Genomic DNA, 9,342 nt, shown 5'->3' with positions numbered 1-9,342 from the left:
GCTACATCTTATCTCTGTCTTCGTTGATCCATGATTATTAATCGCTCAAAGAAACCTGAATAAAAAGAAATGTCACGTTTAGGAGATACACATAATTTCTTCGCGAAGTTCCGCTGGAAAAGTTAAATAAATTACGAGTGAAACAAAATCTCATACCACCTTCGGCTTCCTTCAAATAGAAAATATGGTTCTATATATTGCATTGTGTAGATAAGGAATCGCAAATTGGTTTGTTTCACACAAAATAAGTTAAGGAAATTTGCTGTTTAAGCCAGGAGCCTGCCATTGGAAAGCTTGTGCAAATTATGACTTCAGAATCGACGGTTGGTATCAGTACACTGAATAGTCTTGAACTTTTTTGCTAACTCTTCCTTAATTTGTTCCTAGGCTATAAAATTGAAGGACACCGCTAAGGGATTGGCCATCGAACATCCAACTAACGAGTACCTCATACAGGTGAATGTTGAGTTCTGAGAAAAAAAAGATCCAGATATGTCTCGATATTGCTAAATTTTACGCAGCACATACCGCCTTCTCGCAGGTGCGTTATCTGCACAACATCATCGAACCAGAGGACATGTGTTTAACCGGAGGAAACTTCTTCCGCCTTGACAGTGGGCTTCTTGTTACGGTAATTCTCAATACGCTTCTGGAATGAAGTTACCCAAGTGCATTGTGCGCAAATTGTTTTTGTTACGATTCTCTTATATCATCACACTCAAGGAAGGCAAATACAAAAAATCAGCGCTTCGTATTTCTCTCGAGAGACTGTGGCGCGATTACTTTGCAAGACATTATCTCATTCGCCGATTATCAGGGCTCATCCTAAATTTCTTTGCTAAACCTTAGCCATTTTTGAGATATGGTATCATTTACTGTCCTGCTGTTTACGATTTCATGTAATGTCAGCCATTGTGAATCTGGACACGAAAGTACAGTCTGAATCAAACTTGTGTAGAGCGGCCGAGCGCGTGGCTGTAGATGCTGGCGCCGTCCGCAGCGGCGCCAGCATCCAGAACACCTCCGGGGGGAAGGGGGGGCTTTGAACACCGCCGAGGGACGGGAGGAGTTTTTGTTAAAAATATCCCGTGTGAGTCGTCGTGCATTTCTATAAAAACGTCCTTACTGAATTGCAACCACTGATAACTCGTATTTGAAGATTTGAAGGAAACTTTTGGTGAGCCTGAGTCCGAATGAGCCCTAGGCGGAAAATATATTTATTGAGTCTGAGTGAGCTCCAAATTTTTTGCCGACATATGCCCATGGCGATGCTGTTGCATCTCTGCGGTGTTCTCGTGTTTTACCGTTATGTGAGCTTGCCATTACTGAGGCGTTTCCAAACCGGGCTACATCTACTATGGCCCATATACGACTAATGCAAATTTTATTTTGGCATAAGCCATTGGCAAGCACAATGAAGTTACTTCGACGTTGAGCAGAAATGATCGAAAACGGAAGATTCTTTATTTGCCTTCTTTTCTAAGGCCGCCACGACATTATAAAACACCTCTTTCCTACTTTGCAGGTTACCGGAGCGGTAATAACATTCGGGGTAATACTGGTGCAGACTGGAAGGGACCTGTCACACCAGTCCGACCTGAGCCAAGGCAACGTCTCAACATTTACCGAGGGGCAATCCGAGAGTTTTAATTGCACGTAAGAGGATATGTTCCTGATAGCCAATAAAATGCTTGGAGCGCCGAAAACGGGGAAGATTGTTCATTCCCGACAGTGTTCACACTACAAATGGAAAACTGACTTTATTGAGGTTGAGCGCTTCAAAAACAGTTCTTCATACAGTTGACTCCAATCAAACAAGCGCCAGGTCTGCGCGGAACACGCAGTACTGGAGAGAGAGAAACGAAACCTTATGTGTCTTTGCTGGTGTCAAGGGAGGCGGGGGCCGGGCGCCTAGCCCTACCGGAGCCCTCCTTCCTCAGGCTGCGGCCAGAGCTTGAGTCTTGGCGACGTCTCCGGGTAGCCGGACTGCCCAGAGTTGGTCCTCCGGGCACGCGCTGAGTAGGATAGCCTCCCACTCCTCGGTCATGGCTATATTAAATATAGGGTTTGTGCTGTGTTTAATGGTGTGTGTCGCTGCAGGACATGCCCATATAATGTGGTCGAGGTTGGCGCGAGCCGTCCCGCAAGCTTTGCATTGTGGTGTATAAACGTCTGGGTAAATGCCACTATACAGCGCTGGTGTAGGGAATGCCCGTGTCTGTAATAATCGCCATGTTGTCGACTGCTGCTTGTTTAGCGACTTGTAAGGGGGTGGGTACTTCACTCTTGTCCTACGGTAATGCATAAGAATTGCAGCTTCTTTTTAGAGTCCGTAGTAGTCTCTCTTAAAGAGACCACTACAAGCACAGTGGCAAGGTACCCACTACGCCATAGAACATCATAATTTTGCGAAGTAGGGATGTACCCACTATTCCATTATTCATCACGCTGCGGAGAATCGATGTACCCGCTACACATATGTAAGGAATTATGTGCACTTTGCTGATGACGATGAAGAACTATAGCTGAGCACTTTGTAATGGGTGGGAAGCTTTACACCACCCACTCGTTACGCAATTCACATTATGTGACGCCTAGTTACTTTACTTCTCTACCACGCTATATTACATTTGTGAACATGACTCCTTGCCCGACATAAAGAGGGTATTTTTGTGAGGGAGTTCCAAACACCGGTGTGGCTCTGTGGTAAAATACTTGACTGCTACGCAGAGGACTTGGGCTCAAATCCCGCTCCATCTAGGATTATTTTCCACATTGTGCACGATAGTGGTTACGGACACCGGCGGCGCGCAAGTACGCCACCGAAATCCGATCTTGTGATTTGATAACAGCTTTCGCGGTAAAGCGTGGCGGACGCTCGCTTAAGCTTCGGCTCCAAGAGTAGAACGCAAAATCGTTATCGGGCTCTTTTCGATAACACGCCAGATAACCCACTCGCTAGGTCTCCCTTTATCATAGGCGTGCGCAGGGTTCCCCATCAGGGGGGGGGGGGGGCGAAGGTTAATCGCAGCACCCCTCCCTACTAAGTCAATGTATGGGGCAGACTTTGCGCCCACCCCCCTCTTAGGTTACTAAAGGAGCGGCCTCCGCGCGCGCGCCTATGCCCTTTATTCAGCTTGAACCGACGTGGCAATCGTGAAGCATGCTCGCCTCACATCCCGAAGTCCTGGGTTCGATTCTCATACCGGCTCAAACTTGCCGGGCTTTCTTTTAAACACAGCTTACTTTGTTTGCCGGAGCTGGCCAGAGAAGCTTGGCATCGATCAAAGCGTTATTTGACCTGCTCCGTATTTTTTTTATTCTTTGTACCTATCGGAATGATGTTTCGCTCACTGACAGCGACGCCAAAGACGACACCGGATTTTGTTCGACATGGAGCCCTCAGCGCTATCGCGTTTAAAGTGATGGCTCGTGAAAGGGCTGCCCCGGCCAGGAATCCACGGAGGCAGCATTGCGCTACCCGATAAAGATTATGTGAAAGGGCGCTGACACACGATGTCATGAGGACATGTGTGTCAGATCAGAGATTACGAAATCTCGCATCCAAGTACATGCATTTATTAAACAAACTATGATTGTCGTAGATATGTTTGCACGCAAACTCATACCTTGTGGCAGCCCCAACAATGGAACTCTGGTGACAAATTCGCTTACATATCAAGGTATCTTAACCCATATATGCCCAAATTCAGAAAAAATCACAAAACAAATATTCTTTTTCATTTAAAGTGTACTTTTACCCCCAAAAGAAAGCACAAGTTCTATATTTACTGCCAGGTAAACACAACACTGTTTTTCAAGCCGTCCTATACATATGGGACACTGGGCATTAGGTGTGCTATGTGCAGGTGTGGTAAGCCTTGAAACATTTCACGTGCGCACCAACATTGCACTTCTTCCTCTCCATGACGCCTTTCATACAAAGTACGCGTTTGTCCGGAGAAAACGGTCGGCACTTCACGTGCACTTCTTCCGCTCCATAACGTCTTTCACACAAAGCACGCGTTTGCCCGGAGAAAGCGGTCGGCACGTGGCAGCATGAAAAGCAAGCAATGTGTAGGCTTGCACACGTTGAGAATGAGGCCTGCTTGATGTGCTGTAGATGACGCTAGTCATCAGCTAAAGAAATGGAGATGTTAGAGGGCATCAAAGAAGCGTCCTATATGTAGGACACTGGGCATATATGGGTTAAGAAAGAAATGGCAAGTATTGTATCGGATGCATTCGTTCTCCTGGTATCTCGTATCTGTGCCTCAAATACTCGTCGTCTCAGTATTATGTATCGTTTATACCGACACAGTCGCAAGGTATATTTGCCCAACCGTGTTTCCGCCTCAGCAATTCACGTTTTGGATTATCAACGAAAAGACGTTGTCCTGTCAATGCATTTGCTTATTAGTGAAGTAATGAATTACGAGACGTGACTCTCCAGGTTTCTCTTAAACCAAACACTTTTGTGCTTTGTTCATACATTAATTTTTTCAAGCAAGGGGCTATAGCAGCGGATATTCAGGGTGACTTCCGCCGCCTCCGATGCTTGCCATTCCAAGTCAACGTTCTCTTGACCAGACAACGTAGCTCTTATAGGCAGGTTGCCTATCTTGATCACGGATTTTGGCAGGCTCATGAGCCTTGTGCCAGACGTGCAGCTGTTTCCCAGCACATCTCGGGCCGTCTTCCTCAGGGCTTCGGGAACAGTAATCTTGAGCTCGTCCAAGAGACGTAAGGCACCCCGTTGACAGTTGTTCAAGATTATGTTGTACTTGCCCATTCTGCAAATATTTATGATCACTCTCGCGAAGTCTTCTTGGCCCAATCGGGTGAGTACCCAATGGCGTCTGAAAATAGAGAAGAATACAAACACTTATTATCAGCGGAGCTGTTTATGTATGCACTGTTTCCATAGGTGACCACCGTAAGCTCGGCGGCTATGCGCCACACAAAGAGGGCATGTGCCAAGCAGCTCCTAGCATAGCATAGCCATGCATAGTCCTGAGTACTGTACATAGCGTGTCAAAGGGTTAAGAAGACATTTTATGAATATTCGGAAAACCGGAAGTAAGAGCTCGACCGGATACACTTTAAAAAATTACATCATCTCCCGCTAAAGGGGACCATGAGGCGATGCAAAGCCGGATCACTTGCACGATCGCGTTCCGTTGGCGTTCGTTGGGCATGCTACCGACCTCGCGTCCTGGAACGCGAAGAGGAACGCTACGCGCGTCGTGTCTTCTCTCTAGCCTGGCCGTTAATTCACACAGGGCGAGCGGGGAACGCGGTCGGCAGGCGCGCGAGAGGGGGGGAGCGTAGGAGAAGAGAGAGAGGGGGAGGGGACGCGCATGCGCTGGCGCTCATCGCGGCGTTGCTCAGGAGAGAAAGAGGCGCGCGAGAGGGGAGAATGGAAAGGGGGAGGGGAGTGGAGAATGGGGGAGGGGGAGTGGAGAGCAGAGGAGGTGTGTTGAGAAGGTTTGCGCATGCGCAGTAAGGGTGGTCACGCCGCACACCGCCACCACCGGATTGAACTCCGCTATAAGATGCTTCGCATCTAAATAGAAACAAGAGCCTCACTCGGTACTCGAACCACGAATAAAAATGGAATGGGTAACCATAGGTTAGCGCGAACAGTATGCTTTCGGTTCAGTAAGTTCCTGACGAGCCTTTTGTTTTGAAAACCTTGGAACAAGTTACGTGGGGCAACCTGCGTACAGGGTCGGTCCAACATTTCATATCTGCCAGCGCGTCGGTGCGCTTTCACGGGAATTGGTCCACAATTTTTCACAGCGAAGCTGTTAAAGCTTGCAGAAAAACGTCTGTGCTCCGCAAAAAACTATCATCATCATGAACGAGTATGTGCGACAGTACTCACCGCTCCGGCGTGGCTTGTAATAACCCTTATGGGTGAGAGAATTAGTACAGAGAGAGAGAAAGAAAAAAAAACAGACAGAAAGAAATGTATATACAATGAAAGAAATATGCAATGAAAGAGAGAAATTTTTGCTTTAAAAATTTTTTCACGGGACGGGATTCTAACCCACGTACCATCGATCCGAAGGTGAGCGTCCCAACCACTCGGCTATCCAGGCACGCTAGCAGAGCATAGCATAGTCTTGTGTAGTGTTGTATAGCAAGGGGTGGGAAAGGGAAGTGAGCGTGAGGGGGAGGAGGAGGGAAGGTACGAGGGGAGAGAGTAAAGCATAGCACAGAAAAAAATGAGAAAGAGAAAGAAATTTAGAAAGAGAGAGAAAGAAAGAGAGAGAAAATGAGATAGAAGGAAAGAGGAAGCAAGCATCGCGTCATCTAACGACCAACGAGATAGAAAGTTGGGCTAGTTGGTGGATACCGCACCATCTAGCCAAGCCGCGCATGCGCAGTAGCTAAGCCACGCCCACCGACGGAAACGTCGCACATAACTTCCGCTCTACAGTCGCCTGGTTGCGCCCGATCGTGCCGATACAGTCACGGGGCGTCCTAAGAAAGTGCGTACTCTGGAGGAGGAAGCCGCGCATCTCGAAGCTACACGTGTCGGTCAGCCGGGAGTACCAGCGGCGACGGGCCCGTGCTTCGCTGTACCAAGCTTTGCGCGACTTAGTGCAAACTTCCCGCATTTCTTTTTTCTTGTTTCTTTTTTAGTCACCGGACAGATTGTGCCGCCGGTAACGCCAGTGCCAACGCTGGAACCAACGGTAGCGCGCGAAATAAAACACACCTTCCCAAGGCTGCATGCAGTATAATACCACAAGGTGGCGCTCGTGGAGGTACCGCTCATAGGATTCCAACAGCTGGATAGGATTGTCCTGATTCCCTCTCTGCCACACTTTACGGGTGTGAAAAAAATTTTGAGGATCAAGGAAATCAGAACAACAAATGACAGGACTATAGTACCAACTAACAACTGATTTATTGGGAAAACATTGCATCCCCGAGAACTTCAGGCGCTTGCGCGACTCACATTCATAAGCACCTCAGGCACCTCACATTAATGAGCACTTAAAGCGCATGCGCCTGAAGTTACCTGGGATCCAATGTTTCTGCCGATAAGTTAGTTAGTTGACTCTAGTCCTGTCCTTTCTTGTCGTCGTTTCTTTTAACCTCCAAATTTTTTGTCAGACCATGCACCAACTAGCCCAGGCATGCATTTTAGACACGCCACGGGTCTGAGGGACTCAAAGCTAGCATTTGTTTCAGGAGGACGCTAAAACTAAAACATTCACTGCAACTATCGGGTCGTTTCTGACGCAGGCTTACAGAATTTACTAGCCGCGCAAGTTCAATTGAGTGGGTGATAGCTCACGTTTTACTTTAGTTTCCTCCTCGATGCGTCGTCGCTTTGCTCGAGGCACGTAGGCTTCATCGACCATGTTCGGCGACGCCTCGTCCACCGAATGCTGGCCTCTCTCCGGAGGCGCCACGGTGTGCAGGCATCTCGGAGAATCACGTGGCGAGGGACTGGCCGCCCGCCTTCCCGCGTTTAGTCCTGACGTGACGCAGCAAGGCACATAGCGTAGGTGTTCGGCGGGAGTTTGGTAACGGATACCTCGTAGATCGTTATCGACACGTGGTCCCCCTACAGGAGGTACGTAGGCTCCTACCACCATGCTCGGTGACGCCTCGTCCACCGAATGCTGGCCTCTCTCCGGAGGCGCCACCGTGTGCAGGCATCTCGGCGAATCTCGTGGCGAGGGACTGGCAGCCCGCCTTCCCGCGTTTAGTCCTGACGTGACGCAGCAAGGCACATAGCGTAGGTGTTCGGCGGGAGTTTGGTAACGGATACCTCGTAGATCGTTATCGACACGTGGTCCCCCTACAGGAGGTACGTAGGCTCCTACCACCATGCTCGGTGACGCCTCGTCCACCGAATGCTGGCCTCTCTCCGGAGGCGCCACGGTGTGCAGGCATCTCGGAGAATCACGTGGCGAGGGACTGGCCGCCCGCCTTCCCGCGTTTAGTCCTGACGTGACGCAGCAAGGCACATAGCGTAGGTGTTCGGCGGGAGTTTGGTAACGGATACCTCGTAGATCGTTATCGACACGTGGTCCCCCTACAGGAGGTACGTAGGCTCCTACCACCATGCTCGGTGACGCCTCGTCCACCGAATGCTGGCCTCTCTCCGGAGGCGCCACGGTGTGCAGGCATCTCGGAGAATCACGTGGCGAGGGACTGGCCGCCCGCCTTCCCGCGTTTAGTCCTGACGTGACGCAGCAAGGCACATAGCGTAGGTGTTCGGCGGGAGTTTGGTAACGGATACCTCGTAGATCGTTATCGACACGTGGTCCCCCTACAGGAGGTACGTAGGCTCCTACCACCATGCTCGGTGACGCCTCGTCCACCGAATGCTGGCCTCTCTCCGGAGGCGCCACCGTGTGCAGGCATCTCGGAGAATCACGTGGCGAGGGACTGGCCGCCCGCCTTCCCGCGTTTAGTCCTGACGTGACGCAGCAAGGCACATAGCGTAGGTGTTCGGCGGGAGTTTGGTAACGGATACCTCGTAGATCGTTATCGACACGTGGTCCCCCTACAGGAGGTACGTAGGCTCCTACCACCATGCTCGGTGACGCCTCGTCCACCGAATGCTGGCCTCTCTCCGGAGGCGCCACCGTGTGCAGGCATCTCGGCGAATCTCGTGGCGAGGGACTGGCAGCCCGCCTTCCCGCGTTTAGTCCTGACGTGACGCAGCAAGGCACATAGCGTAGGTGTTCGGCGGGAGTTTGGTAACGGATACCTCGTAGATCGTTATCGACACGTGGTCCCCCTACAGGAGGTACGTAGGCTCCTACCACCATGCTCGGTGACGCCTCGTCCACCGAATGCTGGCCTCTCTCCGGAGGCGCCACGGTGTGCAGGCATCTCGGAGAATCACGTGGCGAGGGACTGGCCGCCCGCCTTCCCGCGTTTAGTCCTGACGTGACGCAGCAAGGCACATAGCGTAGGTGTTCGGCGGGAGTTTGGTAACGGATACCTCGTAGATCGTTATCGACACGTGGTCCCCCTACAGGAGGTACGTAGGCTCCTACCACCATGCTCGGTGACGCCTCGTCCACCGAATGCTGGCCTCTCTCCGGAGGCGCCACCGTGTGCAGGCATCTCGGCGAATCTCGTGGCGAGGGACTGGCAGCCCGCCTTCCCGCGTTTAGTCCTGACGTGACGCAGCAAGGCACATAGCGTAGGTGTTCGGCGGGAGTTTGGTAACGGATACCTCGTAGATCGTTATCGACACGTGGTCTCCCTACAGGAGGTACGTAGGCTCCTATCACCATGCTCGGCGACGCCTCGTCCACCGAATGCTGGCCTCTCTCCGGAGGCGCCACCGTGTGCAGGCATCTC

At 50.7% G+C, this 9,342-nt stretch overlaps 1 protein-coding gene across 1 annotated transcript in view; it reads left to right on the top strand.

Annotated features, from left to right (window-relative positions):
• LOC119401674 (uncharacterized) overlaps positions 1 to 1,704 on the top strand; it is a 4,539-nt gene extending 2,835 nt beyond the window's left edge. The window contains exons 2-4 of the mRNA XM_037668599.2: positions 388 to 456; positions 542 to 631; positions 1,526 to 1,704. Coding sequence (XP_037524527.1) covers positions 388 to 456; positions 542 to 631; positions 1,526 to 1,660 — 294 coding nt within the window. The 3' untranslated portion in view covers positions 1,661 to 1,704. The remainder of the gene's footprint in view (positions 1 to 387; positions 457 to 541; positions 632 to 1,525) is intronic.
• Positions 1,705 to 9,342: the final 7,638 nt, after the last annotated feature.

The sequence above is a fragment of the Rhipicephalus sanguineus genome, chromosome 8 (genome assembly GCF_013339695.2).
Source record: "Rhipicephalus sanguineus isolate Rsan-2018 chromosome 8, BIME_Rsan_1.4, whole genome shotgun sequence".
Taxonomy (NCBI): domain Eukaryota; kingdom Metazoa; phylum Arthropoda; class Arachnida; order Ixodida; family Ixodidae; genus Rhipicephalus; species Rhipicephalus sanguineus.
The sequence above is the reverse complement of the archived record's forward strand: the minus strand, read 5'-3'. Positions and strand labels throughout refer to the sequence as shown.